This window comes from Stigmatopora nigra, chromosome 2 (genome assembly GCF_051989575.1).
Source record: "Stigmatopora nigra isolate UIUO_SnigA chromosome 2, RoL_Snig_1.1, whole genome shotgun sequence".
NCBI lineage: Eukaryota > Metazoa > Chordata > Actinopteri > Syngnathiformes > Syngnathidae > Stigmatopora > Stigmatopora nigra.
This window is the reverse complement of record NC_135509.1, coordinates 15,306,267-15,324,857: the sequence shown is the minus strand read 5'-3', so window position 1 is coordinate 15,324,857 and position 18,591 is coordinate 15,306,267. Positions and strand designations below refer to the sequence as shown.

The following is an 18,591-nucleotide window of genomic DNA, read 5'->3' as shown; positions in this document are numbered from 1 at the left end:
ACTGTTAAAGCTATCCTTTTCCGGGTTCTGATTGCCGGGGTGAGTGATTGGCTTAAAACCATGCTGGCAAGTCATGAATGTGTCTCTATATATAAATATAATATGTATAATGTAAAATAATATATAGTATATATACTATTTGTATACACAATATATATATATATATATATATATATATATATATATATATATATATATATATATATATATATATATATATATATATATATATATATATATATATATATATATATATATATATATATATATATATATATATATATATATATATATATATATATATATATATATATATATATATATATATATATATATATATATATATATATATATATATATATATATATATATATATATATATATATATATATATATATATATATATATATATATATATATATATATATATATATATATATATATATATATATATATATATATATATATATATATATATATATATATATATATATATATATATATATATATATATATATATATATATATATATATATATTTATACACCTACATACACATACATAAAACATCTCAGTCAGCATCATTGAGAGGGATTAAAACTCATAAGTAATATCCAAACAAAGCGAAATTGGGCATTGGGAATAACAACAACATTTATTATATTGGCAGTTCAAACAAAAACAGAATCAAAGAGTGCAGGTTGTGCGGGGAGTGGGGACAATGGGAAGAGGCTGTTCTCATCAGTGAATGCAAGTACTACACAGAAGAAAAACATCTGGAAACTTTAAGTGTGAATGCAGTTTTTCAACAAGCAGCAGCACCAGGAATTTCTTGAATGTGTTCCTTATATGTTTTTGTCCACAACTGTCAGAAGGCAATGGTGCACTCCATGTCACAGTAGAACCTTTGTGTTCAAGAAACTACAAATGCATACAAAGATCCAATTTCAAGCAATCAGGAGGGATAACTACAATGTTTTTAGACGGATCAATGCAAAAAAAATACTTTTGGGGAAATTGATGGAGGTCGAAAGAAGACACGGTCAGGGTAGAGGTAGGGTACATTTGAGAGGTCCTCAAAGCTTTCATCTATGTTCTGTGGCTCTGAGCATATTGTACAATAATTGCATCATTTGAGTTCTAGGAATTAAAAAATACCACAACTAATCCATAGTGACTTGAATCAATGGCAAGTTTGTAGAACCTCAGGTTTCTGGTCTATCAAGGTGGTTAGGAAATAACTAGGAAAAATGTATATGTAGATCTGGAGAGGCATTTCAGGACTGAAACAAGTCATTTTTTGCTGTACATTTGATAAGTCAAGGAATGTTTCTGGTGAGGTGATGTCTAGGTAGTTTGATTGGGAGCTTTTTTTTTTCAATTTTTCTTTAAATATCAGAGACGACAAGTATTGTAAAACCACTAAGGCTCGTGCACTCCTTAAGGCTTGTCAGGAAGTCCAGCCAATGCATCTTTTCATCAACATTTTTTGTTGATGGATCAGTCAAACAGGTCCAAGAATGTCTCCTGACCAAAAAGTCCTGATGCAAAGTAAGGTGTAGGTCATAAATATCGATTAGTTAAAAAAAATAAATCAGCAAGAAGTGAGAATGGCCAATCCAGGTGCAAATCATTCTTGCCCTATTCAACTAGCAATGTAACATTGAAAATATGATTTTTTTTTTCCTGGAATGTCAAGGTTGACAAAAAAGGGGAGCCAAGACAAGAAAAAAACAACGCTTTTGGACAAAAGCAGAGAACTCATTATTAATCATTGTAAAATTATGGCTTAAATGATTAATGGGGTACTTTTTTCTATATAGTGACTTTTTTTCTAAAAGGGTGTGTCTTTGAATGTAGAGCTAAAATGATACTAATGAATAGTTTCTTATAACGATCACAAAATGTCTATATTTTGGAAGATTTTTGTCAAATGCTGGAAAATAATAGAATGATGTTACCTTGATTTTTGTCATTTTTGTTTTGTCAATTCCCAAAAGGCTAAACACAAAAATTGTTTGTGCTTTTCTTTTTTTTTGCCAGTTGAAAAGGGCAAGAAGAAGCCTGGATGAATGAAGGCCTCACGGATGCTGCAAACTGATGGGCGGTGGTGTGGCAGTCCGCGAAGGGGCGATGGCAGCGGCGGCGTGGTCGTGAAGCTTCCTGATGTGTTTCTTGAGATCAAAGTTCCGGCAGAATCCTTTGCCGCAAGTGGGACAGGTGAAGGGTTTCTTGTCGTTGTGGGTGTGCATGTGGAAGGTGAGGTTGTACACTTGATGGAAGGCTTTGCTGCAGATGGAACACTTGAACTGCTTCTCGCCGCTGTGCGTCAGTTTATGGTTCTTGTAGTTTCCTGCATAGAATTTGAAAAATGACACAAACTTTAGTCGACCCCAATTCGCCGATTCACACTGTAACAGGCTTTTGTCCCGTTGTTTATACTCTGTCCATCTGTGCTTGCAATTCCAAATGTGTTGCTTTGAAAGCTTAAGAATAATCATCACACCTGGTATTTATGAGACATTGTATCAATCAAAAGGATTGTCGGCTGGATTGCGCATTCCGAAAGGGTGTTGCCTGCTTGTAGACAATTTAAAAAAGGAAGTCACGTGAGCAGTACAACCAATGGGTGTGTCTATGGCTGTCTAGTTTTCACCAAGTCTCTAGGTGCAACAAGAGCATTGTCTCTGTCGCCTTCATGCATGTCAAGTCTAATCCGTGCGCATATAAGCCGTACCCTTCATTCAGTCATCATTTTTTTCAGTTACAAATCCGGCGTATATGCAAGAAAATATGGTATTCATCACGATCAAATACTGTCGGAGGAATCCTGGCATTTAATGGCACCCAGGTCAACCTCAAAGAGATTGACTCACTTAAGAAAAGGTGTCCTGGTGCCAAAACTGATAACAAAATCAGGTCAACATCCAACGACAACATGATCACATCCTTTCCAATACACCGTGTCAGGTACTATTACCCAATCAAATTCAACTGCCTTAAAGCTGAGTCTGGCCCGTGGACTGCTAAGAAAGCTAATCAAGGTCTGAACACTTTTGGATATAACACAACGGCTTGTGCTTGGCATAGTTTGAGTCTAAAAAAAGCCTTGGATTGAAAAAGAATAATCGGTTAGTTTAACGTTGATCCTGAACTGTGCAGTAATTTGAGGGGACAATGATTTTTGTTATCTGAACCCATATAGGTTTCGAAAAAAGCATGAATGCTTTATTTAGACTTGGATATTAACACAGAATTGAATAATATTTTTTTCTGTGAATGACACATGAAAATGATAAAGTTTTACTATGACTTAAAGAGTAACTAACATATACATTGCTGTGTGAACTGATGCGTTACCTTTCTGGTGAAATCCTTTCCCGCAGAACTCACACACAAAAGGTTTGTAGCCGGCGTGGATGCGCGTGTGCGTGTTAAGCGTGGAACTGCGATTGAATGCTTTGCCGCATTGGCTGCACTTGTGAGGCTTTTCCTGCAAAACACAAGCTTTTTTTACCCAGCATATCCAAATAAAGACAAAACGTGCTGCTTATCCTGTTAAGTAATATTAATGAATGCTGTAAAATTTGAATGAAGGAAGAAGAAACATTGATTAGTTAAAGTCTTTATTTTTTTTTACCTGAGTGTGTATTATCTTGTGTCTGCAGAGTGTGCTGGCCTGTCTGAAACCTTTTCCGCAGACTTTGCAGATGAACGGGCGGGCACCCGTGTGCACAGGCATGTGACGAGTCAGGTTGTAATGCGCGTTGAATACCTGGAAACACATCAATGTAATTAAACATCAATTTGTGATCATGGCCAGAAAAATTATTAGCATTCAAGTGCCTTCTTTTGCATTCAGATTTGGTTCAGCCATTTCAGTTTAACATTTCTACAAAGACATTTATTAAAAATGTCTCCTGAATTATAATCAAGCGTGTATATAATTCAAATTTAAGAATCAATTTGGACATTATTATTTAAGATGACATTTTCCATTCTTCAATCATATACATTGTTTTCTTTTTAAAATAAGTTTGAAGTCTTTCTTCATATGCAAAAAAAACACCCCAGTTTCTTAGACATGCCTAGATAAATAACACGGTTGAAATATTGATAGGATTAAGTTTTAATTAAAGTTTAATTTAATAATCTGTTACAGTTAAAATATGGTTGGTACTGTTTCAGATGTTTTACTTTTCATTTTAAAACAGCACGAGACTTCATAGAAAAAATAACAGTAACTGTTTTAAAATAAATTTAGGATAAGTTATAGGACTGCAATCATGTGATTTATGTATAAATATGAAAAATCCTTTAGAAATGTTCCCCAAACGTCTAACCCAATGTTTTTCTTTAAATATATTTCAGAAGTAGTTTTATGTCATTGTGAAATGCCATTTTGATACACATTTGTATTAGTACTTAATGTTAACTCTATTGAAATGTCTCTCGAAGCACATTATGAATTCTTAATATACAAAAATGTGATTTTAAAAGGAAATCAACAATTTAAGGTCTAAAATCACAATTTATTTTTGGGGGTGAATTAAATATCTTTTTTTTGGGAGAAAACCCCCAAAAATCATTAACTGTGGCCTTTTCCTAATAAAATACTCCCTGTATATTTTAGGTTTATTATCTTTTAAAAAAATACTCCCTGAAAAAAATTAATCAACACGATTTTGGATTTAAAAGTGAAGCATTTAACATAGTGTAAAATTCGTTATTAATACATGCATTTATTATAGAGAAAAATGTGAATTAAACGAAGTGAAATCGAATGTCAGAACCTGCTTCACTTTTATTCACACCGTGAACGAGCGTTTAAAAAAACAAAAGAAATAAATGAAAGCCAAGTACTTTTCCGCAGACTTCACAGGTAAACACTTTGGGTTTGCTTCCTCCGAGTCTCGCCGCCGCTGCCGCCGCCGCTGCCGCCACGGCCGCGGAGGAGGAAGAGTTTTTGAGAAGCTTCTCCCCAAAGTCTCGCTCCTTGATCAGGTTCTGCAGTTGGTTCTGCGTCGCTTGGTAGGGCAGCGGGCCCGGTTTATGCCTGCCAGCCAACAGGTAGGAGGCCATCGGGTGCAGGTTGAGGAGCCCGGCCGAAGCAGCGTCCCCGGAAGCGGCTCCACCCCCGCAGTTCAGGTAGCACACGGTGCCTCGGGACGGGAACGACGACTGCGTGACCACACGGGGCCGGAACAGTTTGTAGCGGCCACCGTCAGACTGCTGACGGGCGGCCTCGTTGAGTCCGAACCCGAGGAGCTCGGTCGCCGTCGCCGGTGGCGCATCCCCAGCCGGAATTGAGTCCAGGCCACCGTGCAGGGCGAGCCGGTGCTGGGTGGCCGCGTCCCCGTAGCCGAGCGGAACCAGCGGGATCATGCAGTGCAGCGACGACGGACACACGACGTCAGGTAAGCCGGAAGTTGGTGCCAACGCCGTCGCCGGGCGAAACCATCCGGGCAGGGGGGCCGCTTTGGGTTCGGGCGTCCGTGCCATGATTCTCTCGATAGAAAAGGCCAGCGATTTGGAGTGCGTGGAGGCGGAGGAAGAGGTGGAGGAGACCGGCATGGTGGCCTGGCCCCCGGCGGCCGGGGGCGCGCCCAGCACGCCACGGCGCACGTCCTGCATGGGACGCCTGAAGGCGGGGAGCCGAGCGTCGTCACTCAGCGGCCCGCCGGGAGGGTCACCATCACCGTCACCGTTGCCGTCACCATCACCCGTCCGTCCCGGGGAACCAAGGAGCCCCCCCGCCCCTTCTCGCTGGACCCACCCCTCCCACTCTCTGCGCCCGCTTATTGGCGCTCGATGGCGGCGTGCGGAGAGCCGGGACCCCGCGGTCTCTCGGATCGTTAGGAACGAGTGGAACCCGAGCCGATCGGGTGCAGGCGCTTCGCCTTCCGAACGTTGACGCGCACCGGGAGGAGGAGGAGGAGCAGGAGGAAGAGGAGGATGAAGAGGACGAAGAGGACGAAAAGAGACAGAGGAGGGAGGAAGTGCGTTGCGTCGCGCGGCGGGGCGCGCAATCGAGTGAAGGACCGCTGCTCTCGAGACCCCTTGTCCCTTTGCGTGACGTCAACGGGCCCTCGACTAGGCCGACGCTCGGACCTGCGTGGAGGCAAGAAGCACGTGACTCGACTGGGGAGGCCACTTTAGGGACACATCACGCCCCAACTTTTTTCCACATTCGAACGGTATTACGGCGAGAAACCCAGGCATGTTCATTTATCGTTATTGGATGGTCTTTTGGGGCTCATGGAGCCATTTGAACATCGTCTCTTCAACTAGTGAAATTTAGACACGGTTAGGGATTTTTTTTTAAATTGGAATATTGAGCATGCTATCGAATAATGTTTGATAAAGGTAGACGGGTTCGTTGCACATAGCTGCAAATCATATTGTGTTATGGAAATATTTAAAGATATTTAAAATGTGGTGAAATGTAGACTGTGATTTGAGATAGGTTCATTTTCAAATGTGGCTTAGTCTTGGGGGGGCTTTCATCTGACGTTCAATGATAAATGTGCAAGTCACATAATTAAAAAAGAATAAAAATAATAATAACAGAACGAAACAGAATTACTCTGCTCCAGAACACCAAACTGTATTTTTCATGTCAAATGAAACAAACCTTAAGTGATAAAATAACACCATGTTTCAATATTGACAATCTTAAAAAAATCTTCAGACTTTTTCTCCAAATATTTTTTAGAACGTTTATATTAACATAACGAAATATAGTTGCTTTGGTTTTATCTGACTTGGCAGATGAAACAAATCAAAATATTGTATATAGATGTAATTGTATAGAATATATTCATATATATTTCTAATATATATCAATATATGCTCGAAATGTATATTTTTGCATGAGGTTACACGATAAAGTAAAAATCAACATATATATTTTAAATCATTTTAAAAATAATTTCCTCCATTTTTTACATTCTCACGCAGCACCTTTTATATTCTAATTGTCTGATATCGCCTTTAATGTGGCTGAGTCCACTTTTCAAATTGGAATCAGTTTTTGTTTAAACATCACATGACAAAGAGCTGCTTTTGAAACATGTTTATTGGACAACACATAAATGCGGATTATCATTTTGAAATATAGAAGCTTTACACACTCTTTCTAGGAGACAAAATCACAAGCAAATGTTGGCACAATTTCAGGAACAATAAAAACATTCCAATATAAGATGAAACCACAACAACTACACTAATCAATACTTTAGTATTTGAATCCTGCACGTGAGTGACTCACAAAGACAAAATGCTCATTCACTGGAGATTTTTGAAATATGAATCATCTTAAACTACACTTACATTTCAAGAACATGTGATGTTAATGGTCTTATAACTCATTGCCTGCCATTGACAACATGATCAAGACTAAATATTTTTGACGTCAAGTGCAGTCAATTGAAACAATTATCCACAAGAGGGCGTATTCCAGAGTTCATCTTGCAAAAGGCTCCACATATTTTTTTCTGTGTTGTGGTTTTGTTGTTTAGGAGGACAATAGGAACTTTGGAAATTCCATCTGAACAATAATATTCCAAAAAAGTGGATGTCTATTTGAGGGAGGAGGTGCCAATTTGTCCAACTGGATGATTTTAATTCATCCCAAACTGTTGTTTGGCTGCTTTTTCCCTCCTCAATAGCAAGCATTGGCCACTGACATCATTAAATATTCAAGGCAAAGGCATTTGTTTGTTTTAAATGTGCTGAATTTTTATATCCACTCTATCAAGTAACCACATCCTTTAGCTTATTAGTAGTTTGGGCTGCAGTATAACAACAATGATGCTACATTTGCTCATTTCCTGGATATTTTAAAGTTATGAAACGGGAATGGCAGTGTTCAATTGTCCTCCTGGTCGCTGTCCCGCATACTAACACCGTCCAGGCCATGTCCTGCTTTAACGGCTAGCGTGGCTTCTTCCACCGTCAAACGGTTGTAGACAGTTTCGTAGCTTTTGTTGTTTAGTGTGACTTCCAGGACACCTTGAAGACGGAAGTCTCGGTAGCTTTTCTGTAGATTTGAAAAAAAAAATAGACAGAATGAGTGGTTGGTTGACTTATTAAGTTTAAGCACTCTGTCTCATGAATCACATTGATTCTATGATTAATATGTGGCATAGCATGAATTAAAAACTAGAAAAAAAGACTCCACTTAAAAAGAATTTACTTTACCTTGGAAAAATTATTTTGGTTGAAATATTTCTAGAGGCGTAATGTAATAAGTTAATGGCAATGGTTTTTAGGTTAATAAGATCACGAAATATCTCATAATATTATTTTTTTTCATTGCAAATATTAAAAGATTCACAACTGGAAGAAGACCAGAAATTCAATTTCTCTCATCTGTGATTTTTGAAATCATTACAACAAAGTTGATTCATCATCTTTGTTTCATTACACAAATATATCCTGCAAATTTGCAAATAATCTCTTTATTAATTATTAGTTATTTTGAAAAAGAAAAAACTGAAAACCAACGGCACAAAATACGCAATCTTGGCTTCCAGAGATTTCACGCTTCACATACTGTTTTAGTTTCTGTTAAAATGTTGACCATTTTTTTCCAAGGTTATAGCAGATGTTTTCAGAAGTCTTATTTTCATCAAAAAGAATGATCATGGTCTGTGTTCATGGTGAATACAAAAAAAATGTGAAAATACTTACTGTTGAGAGGCTGAAATCCTGAGTTTTAGGACAATTTATTGTCAAAATATGCCTTCAAATGATGAAATGCTAATCATAACAGTTGATTAATTCTACAATAAGCTATTTGATGTAAAACAATGACAAACTTATATCAAAGTATTACTTGTTAATTGCCCTAATGTTTTGACTGTAAAACACTACTTTTTCCTACTTATTTAAACCCTGCGCTTTTCTTAAGGAACTGATTTCTTGTTATCCACCCACGACTCCTTTAATTTACTTAATTCCTCATTTAAAGTAGTTACCAGTTCATTTTGACTTCCACTACTCTAGAATATGATTGTGCCTTCTGCACAAAGAATACATTTTAAAATTTAGATGCATTATATACATCATTAACATGGCTATTAAATAAATTGGCTCCCAAAGTAGACCCCCAAGGGACTCTATGAAGATACTGAGATGTTCCGATGACCATTTCCTCATTTTTACGTATTGTATCCTTCCCCTTAGGTAATTTCTCAGCCACTCACAGGCAAAGAAGGCTGAATGTTTATGTTAAATTGACACAAACTGACATTTTGGATACCTTGACAATCTTTATGAGGGTCTTGAGCTGGAAGAGGTGCAGCTGGAGGTCCAGTCGGTCTGCCAACCACACACATACTGCCTTGATTGAAACGCTGTACCATTGCTGCACATACACACATAAAACACACACAACATGAGCATGATGGATATGTAACCATTTTTCCCTCTTTTAAACATGACATTTTTAAACTGGTGAAGAAAAACATGTCATCCAATATATACATTACAAACATTATTTTATAATACATCCTAAATTATGAATTCATTTTAAAGCCTAAAGCTAAAAAGTACCTAACCCTTAGAGTACAATTAAAGGAATTTCCCACGATTAGAGATCCAATTTACTATGTCAGTTTAAGTCATGTCTTCTAATTTTTGCTCTTGGGGATAGTGATGGTAACATTGGTTTATTTATTTATTTCTCTTATTTATTTTGTACTGCAACATGGGATATAGCACTGCATCATTATACCACTATTTCTGCTTTGCCTGTTTGAACATAGAAATAAGGCTTTTGGCTACAATGACATATCCACTAGTAGTTAGTGACTAGTCAATACCCATTGTTTGTCACATTACCACAACTAGTGTCTATGCATTTCAAGGATTCACCTGTAGAAAAAGATGTTACCTATGAACCCAGAATTCTAATCACAAAGGAAAATCACAAAAAAAGGAATTACATTTGCTCCACATCAACAGCTGAATGAATATCAGGCCACTAGTCAGTCATTCTTAAAAACAAGGAATAAAGTCGATGACTGAGTCTTTGGCAAGAATTGGAGAGATACATGTTACAGAATGATAACTTTACAAAAGGCACTCGGGTCATTCCAAGACCAGGAAGATGACTTGAGTTTAAAAAATGTGTTTTTAAAAGGCCCCTGACTAGGTTTGAAGATCATTAAAAGATAATGAAAACTCTTCTAATGAAGACTGAAGATCATTCCAAATTAAGGTTGGAATTTCTAACCCTAACACTTACTTCAGGTTTTCTAGGACCCGTACCACCCAAATCCTCCAAAACAACAAGTTATAAAGGGAACCTTCACCGAGGGATAATTATTGAAGATCAAGAGGGCCTTCCAAGTCCAGAGGGCAAAAAGATTAGCAGTCAAGTCAAGGAGGGAAATTTAAAGAACACAAAAAATCCAATGTGCATTGTATGTAGTTCAAATGTCATTGTCAGATTTAGAACTAACATGGAAATACAGCAGTTTTCTAACATTATTTTCTTGTGAACTCTAAAGAACAGGTACCTCAGAAGGAGGCGAAAGGTTGAAAACGTCGCCAAGCAGCTATAATAAATCACCCGATAGAACATAGTCTCTTTTTGTGACTGAAACAGCAAACATCAATTGAAAGTGCTTCAACTTCTTGCATTGCGACGTCGTCAGCGGACGACATGAAAAGATTGCGACGCACCAAAATCATCCGTCAGGTTCACGTCTGCTTTTCTTCTTCATTCCGCCCGTGTGCAAATCTAACATATCTTTTCTCACCTGAAGAGTGCACTGCATTTGCAATGCATTGAGCAAGTGGCTGGTGTGTTTTCCATTCAACATGTCGGAGATTGCCATGACACCATGCTGACCCCAAAAATTCTGACGTGCTTGAAGAGGCTACAGCCGCCCGCACTTCTAATTAACTCTGACTGCAGCGGAAGAAAAACAACCCACAGGTTATTTAACACATTGCACAAAAGCCCAAACATTGGTGAAGTCGCCCATACTTGATTCTCGTCATTGTCGAGGGTCACCTCCCATTTAAACGAAATGTTTAATTATTTGAACAAACTAATCAAGCCGTTTACGGCAGTGAAAGAGAAGAAACCGAGAATGTTATTGGTGTGAATCAAAAGTCTTTAAACTTAACTTTTCACCCACGGAATAGACAAATGACTCTTCATCGTCAAGGCAACCACAATGACGATATGAACATAATGTATGTTTTGTTTCCTACCTCCACAGAAGCAACAGAAAGTCCTTCACTTGAATTTTCTAAGATTTTCTGCAAATACCAAATAGATGAGCAAAACTACAGCTCTGGCACCAAGAACCCAATAAAAAAATCTTAAACTTCATCAAGCACAACTTTCTAACCTTCCATAGAAAGGACCAAAAAAGCTTTGGAGACATAGTCTATGGACAGATAGATTTGCTAGACCAGGCATGGCGAAAAAGTTACAAAGAGCCAAAATGTTGAACTGTTAGAGTCAAAGAGTCACACGGTACATCAGAAGCAGCATAAAAAAATCCAATCTGCAAATTGTTGTTAATGGGCCCTGCTGATTTTGAATGTGCTTTAAGAGAGAATAACAATGAGAGAAACAAAAAACGAGGCAAAGACCCACAGTAAATACACAATACGATAAGAAGCAAAGAGCCGCGAGTTTGTGACCTCAGTTTACGGATCAGGTGAGAGAGGAAGCATTATGATGTCAGCAGTGAGAAAAGGGAGCAACTAGGGGAGAACTTAAAGAAGTGGAGGTCTGCTCAGGAAAAAAATAGAATGGAGGTGAGCAGGAGTAAAACATGATACATGTAGTATATAAATGAGAAGATCCCTGGGGGAAAAGAGTAGATGTAAAGCAGGTAGAGAACTTCAAGTACATAGGATCAGCAATTCAGGGTAATGGAAAATGTGGAAAGGAAGTGAGAAACTGCATATGGGCAACATCCACAAACTGCAGGAGGGAAGTGTAAGGTGTGTTATGTGATAAGAGAGTGTCAGCGACGATGAAGGGAAGGGTCTACATCAGGGGTGGCCAAGTCTGGTCCCCGAGAGCCCCTATCCAGTCTGTTTTCTATATCTCCCTCCGCTATTACACCCGAATCAAATGATCAATTCATCAACAAGCTGTCCAGAAGCTTCATACCGATACCAATGATTTGATTTAGGTGTGTTGGTGGAGGGAGACATGGAAAACAGTCTGGATAGGGGCTGTATAGGACTGGACCTGGCCATCACTGGTCTACAGGATAGTGGTACGGCCAGTCATAACGTATGGCTTTGATACAGCAGATGTGAGGAAAAAAAAGGAGGAAGGACATATAAGTAGCAGAGATGAAGATGGTAAGGTCAGCCTTACAAGTGATCAGGTTGAATAGGATTAAATATGAGTCAATAATAGTGACCGTAAAGCTAAGACGTTTTGGAGACAAGGTCAGAGGGAGCAGACTTTGATGAGTTAGACAAATGCAGTGGAGAAATAGGGAATATATCAGTTAAAAGAGGTCAACCTAGAGACGAACGTACAACATGGATGTAGTAAGGGAGGACAAAAAAGTGGCTGATGTATGGGAGAAAATGGAGCAATTTCTTTGCATGTGGAAAATACTTTCTCAAGTGATTTTATAGGTTACATATTTCCTCAAATTATCCTGTGATACAAAATGTGTTCCTCAAAAAAATGTGATAAAATTTGAAAATCATTGCCAACTGATAGTGTGAACTTATCACCCATTATTATAAATAAATAAATTCATTAGATATTTCATTTCTGCAGTGTAGATTAGAAAGATACACATGCATTCATAAAAAAGCCATGTAAACATTTGTGATTCATTAATTTCTTTAAAAAATAATAGGAAAAAGCATGTTTCCCTGCTTTGATTCAATGGAGGATTGCTTCCTAAAATACTAATGTCCGTGCATTTTGTATTTCTTTCTCTAATGTGTGGTTCCATGTAACTATTTCTTCAAGTAAACAGTCTGTAGTCAAAAGTGTGTGTTGTTGTGTCAAAACGCCAACATGTGTCAATGTGTTGAAATTGTATCATTACAATGACACCAGCGGGAGAGGGGGGATTACCCCCCCCCCCCCCCCCCCCAGCACATACACACTATTTTTGAGAAGAACAAGCCCCTCCTTCCTGTCTAATCAGAAGCCATTCACTCCCACCTCCGTCCTTCCCACCATCTGCTTTCACTGTCATCTGCTAATTTGCTCAATTAAGGAGCTTCTCCTTATTCTACTAAGACGCCGTTAATGACGTGTGTGTGTGCGTTTGTGTGTTGTCATCTTCATCATCGCCATCACAGAGCTAGCAAGGAGAATTGAAGAGACCGTGATGAACTTGACAGATGAGACATGTGGATGTCTCGTCAACATTTGACTTCACGCACACAGACGCTCATACACACGCACATCCTAAAACAGAAATGGGAAAACTACGGCCCGCGGGCCACATCCGGCCCGCCAATGTTGTCCAAACAATGTCATTGTTTTATTATTGTAATTTTTTTCTCTCCCAAGATGGCGCCGTCACGCGGAAGCCAGTGGCAGTAGCTCTGTCCACTCTTCTTTGTTTTTTGTGTTTTACAGCGCTTCTATCTTTTTTAAATTACATTTTAATATTTCTTGATACATTCCTTTTTACTTTAATAATGAGAGATGAGTATGTTATTACTTTAGTCTTTTTTCTGTTTATGTTTCATATGTACTGTTAACGGATGCACTTTTTTATATGTATCATATCTTGTGCTGACCCGGCCCATCTGTAAAATTTTTAAAGTCAATGTGGCCCCCGGGCCGAAAAGTTTGCCCATCCCTGTCTTAAAACAACATTCAAATAAATTGTGAGTACTGTAATTCAGGACATAAACAGTAAAGGGAAGTAGAGACAGAGTAAAATACAGAAAAGTTGAGGAATTTTAAGAAAAAAAAATTGAGGTACAGACGCACACAGAAGATAAAATTGGAGAAAAAAACCTCACAAAAGTACAGCGCTTGTCTGTCACAATTTTTTTGTTCATTTTCAGTATTTATTGAAGGCATCTTTTTTGAATAACCTTGTCTTATTTCTGATTTTGTCATGAGTCACTTGAAAGTCATATCGAGATTCTTTTGGTCTGCTGGTAGACAAAATTGCTAATTCCGACTATGTAGGAGCAAACTTTGATTAAATAGCCTACAGAGCTCTGGCAACCTGGATGCAGGCACACAAGGGATCTCCTGATTGGCAAATTGACTTTTGGAAATGGGAAAATCTAGGCTTTACCAATGAGAAACGTGATAAAAGTATTTGCAAAAACAGGCTTTTTTATTGTCTATTGAAATATTACGGCCGTTTAATTTAGAAATGAATTCTATGTCTTACATACAGCTGCTTTAAAGATAGGTACAAAGAAAATCAGAAGCGGAAGTGAATTTGTGCTGAGTGAAGGGTCAAGCAAGAAGGAACTTCTTTATTTGCTCTCATTCAGCCTATCACACGCCCACTCTTCAAATTGACAACAATGATGAAGATGTGCTTCATTATCTTCATCGCACTTGGACAAAACGGCTGTTTTGTTTAAGGGTGATGGACGGCGAGAGAATGAGCTGAGACGGGTCGAGAGACCTGCCCGCTCCCTGCCGCCGCCTCCTACCCGGAGCGTGACTGGATGTTGGTGGGGCCCATTAGCTAGGACTCTACAATCACACCCATGTGCACACTTACACGAATAGCGGCTACAATCCATTCCCCAAGTCGCTTTGTGTTATTAATGCACACCGAGGTCTTGGGCATCATGTCTGACATATCGAGCGCCGAGGCTTGTTGGACAACTCCTCGCTATAATATTTTTGATGTACTGAGCTGCAGGAAGACAAACAAACAGCATGGGACTTGTGTGTATGTCTTTCTATACCAAATTTGTGAGCGTGTGAGTGGTGAATGTAAGTAAGTCGGACTTTATAGGCGTGTTTGACAACCTATTTTACTTTTTTTGTGTCAAAATCCAAGAAGGGTAAAGAATCAGAATGCAAAAAGCTCAAGAAATGACTGTTTTTGAAACTATTACGCTAAATCCTGAGTAAAGATTTTGTTACTATGAATGACGAAGGGGGATTTTCAAAAGGCCAAAGGGGAAGAAGGAAATTATATATAAAAAGACTCACGTCAAAGACTTTTTCAATGTAGAGTTCATCATTGATGCGCTCACGGAGAATGTCCTGGTTTTGACGGACGAATGTGATGTATGTGTCAGCCAGGTCCATTCCCGATGACTTCTGTACAGATCAAACCAGGGTAATATGAATTAATACATTTGTTCTGAATATTATTGATCGTAATAAACTACCAATTGTTAAATGACCAAGTCAAGTTTCAATAAAAAAAATAAAAATAAAAATAGTTCTTAAATTCTACTATTAGAAAGCAGATATAAGGCCATTTTCAAGGAAGGTGGTTACTACATACAACAGACCAAATACCTGGCCGACTGTTCAGTTTCAGGCATTGGTGATTAAAATAACCTCTTATGATGCAATTTCATGGCCATCTATAAAAGATTGCCTTTTTAAATTATTATTTTTTTGTTGATATTCCCTTTCTTTCATTCAAATTTCCGGGAGCCATGGCCGAGGTATTTAATCTGGCTATTTCTAACTATTGCGACAATCTGCCTTTTCAATTCCTGGTATGGGTCCTTGACAAAGTTCTAGGACCGATACCAGGTGGATTGTCACTCTGCGAAGTTTATGTTATCCCTGGGTCTGCGTGGGTTTTCTCCAGGTACTCAGGTGTTCTCCCACATTCCAAAAACATACATGGTAGGCTGATTGAACAATCTAAATTGCCCTTAGGTATGGGTGTGAGTGTGCATGGTTGCCCGTCTTCTTATGATCTGTGATTGGCTGGCCACTGATTCAGGGTGTCTCCCACCTCTGGCCTGAAATTAGCTGGGATAGGCTCCAGCACCCCCAGTGATCCTTGTCAGCATGATCGTTTTAGAAAATGAATGAGAAAAGCTCCAAAACCTGACTGACAGATCCTTCTTATTTTTAATCACTGCATGAAACTAGTGGTGGAGCACATTCTTCTTTTTCTTCTTTAACAGACTGTCATTAGTTGGTGTCCCTGATCAAGTGAGTGCCATTTAAAGAACATTAAGATGTACTAAAGACCTGATGCTTTTATGTGTATGTGTGTGTGTGTGTGCAGCATACTGACTGACAGTGCCACACTCACTAGTGTTATCTTTATTCACACTCGTTGTCAGGGGAGATTACAAGTCTAATGCTTTTTGTAATTGCTTTGACATCTTTTGCAGTCTGTGTTGCCCTCAGGGGGGTTGACAAGGTGAGGAGGGGATGGGTGATGAGGGAGGGGGGTATCATCGGTATATCACCACCAAGCGTCATGTCAGTTCCTAAACGAGAGAGCCAACACAAGTCAAACACGCAAAGCGTTTAGCTTCACACGGACAAGCCAAAAGGCAAGTTGAAGGATTTCAGGTGGACTTCTTTTGTCAAGAACAACAACACTAAAGTTCTGTTGCTTCTTTAGGTGTGTGTGTGTGTGGCAAATGCACACACACAGGCACATGCACATACACAAACAAACATGGAGGCTCTAACATGGAGTGACATGCTGCGAGCAGTCATTCAGGCGTTTGTAATTCAGACGGACCAGCAGGCGGGAAAAAGAGGTTAAAGTGGGGTCACATGACCGGAGGGGCATCTGTTGTACTGGTGTCCATGCGGTGGGCAGGGGTTTGAGAGGGGGGGTTTGGTGACACGTCTGCCAGAACAGTCATCGAGAGGACGGAAGAGTTGGAGTATCACCGACACCCGTCAAATTGACGTCTGGTAGTCGTGTTTGAGGTCAATAAATACAAAGATTGCTAACAACTTTTCTTTTCGGTCATCAAGTGTCCTCAATCATCTCAGCAGAGTATGTCAACTCTTATGAACACAAACTACAAAGACAACCTGCCAGGAAGGAGGACCATATTTCTCAGGCGAATTGTAAAGATCAAAGATATATTTGGTGTAGACTGTAGACGGCCAAGACAAGGGATCACAGCTTTGTGCCTTCAATTGTCAAAAATAAAGTCATCACTTTCTCAGAAGAAACCATGTTTTTACAAAAACAGCTGCACAGTACAGTGGTACCTCTACTTACAAAAGCTTCAACATATGAAATGTTCAGGTTACGGAACTCTTTGATATGCAAATTACTTTTCCAGTCTACGAAAACAAGACAAAACAATTACAAAGCTAGTGGATACAAACAACAATCCAATTCCTCAGCCACTGGGTATCCTAAACAAATATGCAAGACATGTCATTTGCTTCTTTTAATGGTAGAAGCAAAAAAAAAGCCCTATTCCGAGCAACTCCCATATTATAAAGTATCTGCCTCTCACACTAAAAGACAGCCAAAGCCCCTTGAACTGAATTTGGCATTTTTTTTTGTAATCTTGTTCTTTAGGGCAACGACTACAGCTCATGAGTTGTGGCACAAACATGTTTTTGCATGTTTTCTTTCCTCCCTTTTGACCTGAGAGATATAGGGCTGTGGTAGATTTCATCCCCTGCTCTGTCCTTGAGGTTAGATCTTATATCTGATCCAGACCATTTTTGACTAAAAACAATGGTCTCAGATATATAAACCTGCCAACCTCGCCCAATTTCTCCCCTTATTAACGATTGCAATTCCCCTTATTAAGTGATAAAGACTGTACAAATGCAACACGGCACATATTTACATACATAGGGCACACTTAAAAGTCTAAAATGTTCTCCAAAGTGGACTGGGTGACCAATCAGTATACACCAAAGTCAAGATTCTGTAGATGACGATGTATGATTCCGTACAAAAGTTGTTATACTGGAAAACCTATAAGTTGACAGATCTGGTTGGACAAAATCTCATTAGATCCAGTACAAATTTTTGTTTCACTTTTAGTTTTCTATCTGTAAATAGGTCCACTAGTGTGAAACCAAATTACAGCACTATTTACAAAAAAACATGATAGACTTATTCTGAGGAATATTTTTGAATTAGAATGTTTGTTCTGTTTGTTTTTGATTCCAGTCCATTCAGAGCTGAGGTTTTCTATACGTTGCTACATTTATAGGAATGACAACTTTGATTTATCTACTTTGATCACAGTTTAAATGCTTCAAAAAAATATGCACAAATGCTAAAGAAATATTAGTATGAGTGAAATGACGTGTCTAATAGCAACATTCGTGAGAAACTTAATTAAAATGCTTCAGATGTCAACATTAGAACGAGAAACATAACACTTAGGCATGCACACTTTAACACACTTTTTAAATAAGTAGACACCATCGCACGATATACGGCAATCAAGTGTGTCATGTGAGACGTTAAATCCCTGTCTTGGTTGTAAACCCCCCACCAAGGCGGGGTGTCAATCCCCAATCCCCACCCTTAGGCTCTTGTCTCAGGGTGACAAGGTGACAAAGATGTGTGACAGGTACGTAATGTGGGCACAGTTCCAGCCTGCATGAACTTGTTCATAGACATAAATACAGTATCTATATGTACACACATTAACAGTTGTGAGTTGGAAAAAGTTCACAATC

General features: G+C 38.7%; 2 protein-coding genes across 2 annotated transcripts in view; both read right to left on the bottom strand.

Annotated features, from left to right (window-relative positions):
* Positions 1-2,038: 2,038 nt before the first annotated feature.
* Positions 2,039-5,609, bottom strand: LOC144184254 (fez family zinc finger protein 1-like). The gene is made up of 4 exons (XM_077710393.1): positions 4,863-5,609; positions 3,640-3,774; positions 3,360-3,492; positions 2,039-2,352 (listed from the first exon to the last, which is right to left on the bottom strand). The coding sequence occupies exons 1-4, from the start codon at positions 5,571-5,573 to the stop codon at positions 2,081-2,083; spliced, it is 1,251 nt and encodes a 416-aa protein (XP_077566519.1). The 5' UTR covers positions 5,574-5,609; the 3' UTR covers positions 2,039-2,080.
* A 1,450-nt stretch (positions 5,610-7,059) lies between these two features.
* Positions 7,060-18,591, bottom strand: part of LOC144187106 (calcium-dependent secretion activator 2-like) — a 71,521-nt gene continuing 59,989 nt past the window's right edge. Inside the window, exons 26-28 of the mRNA XM_077710598.1 lie at positions 15,151-15,261; positions 9,265-9,369; positions 7,060-8,040 (exon numbers count right to left, since the gene is read on the bottom strand). Of these exons, the coding sequence (XP_077566724.1) occupies positions 7,870-8,040; positions 9,265-9,369; positions 15,151-15,261 (387 nt within the window). The 3' untranslated portion in view covers positions 7,060-7,869. The remainder of the gene's footprint in view (positions 8,041-9,264; positions 9,370-15,150; positions 15,262-18,591) is intronic.

Coding starts and splice junctions, on each gene's coding strand:
- LOC144184254 (XM_077710393.1), bottom strand. CDS start 5,573: ATGCCGGTCTCCTCCACCTCTTCCTCCGCCTCCACGCACTCCAAATCG. Junction 3,493..3,639: donor ACAAGATAATACACACTCAG/GTAAAAAAAAAT, acceptor TGTGTTTTGCAG/GAAAAGCCTCACAAGTGCAG. Junction 2,353..3,359: donor GAAAGGATTTCACCAGAAAG/GTAACGCATCAG, acceptor AATTCTATGCAG/GAAACTACAAGAACCATAAA.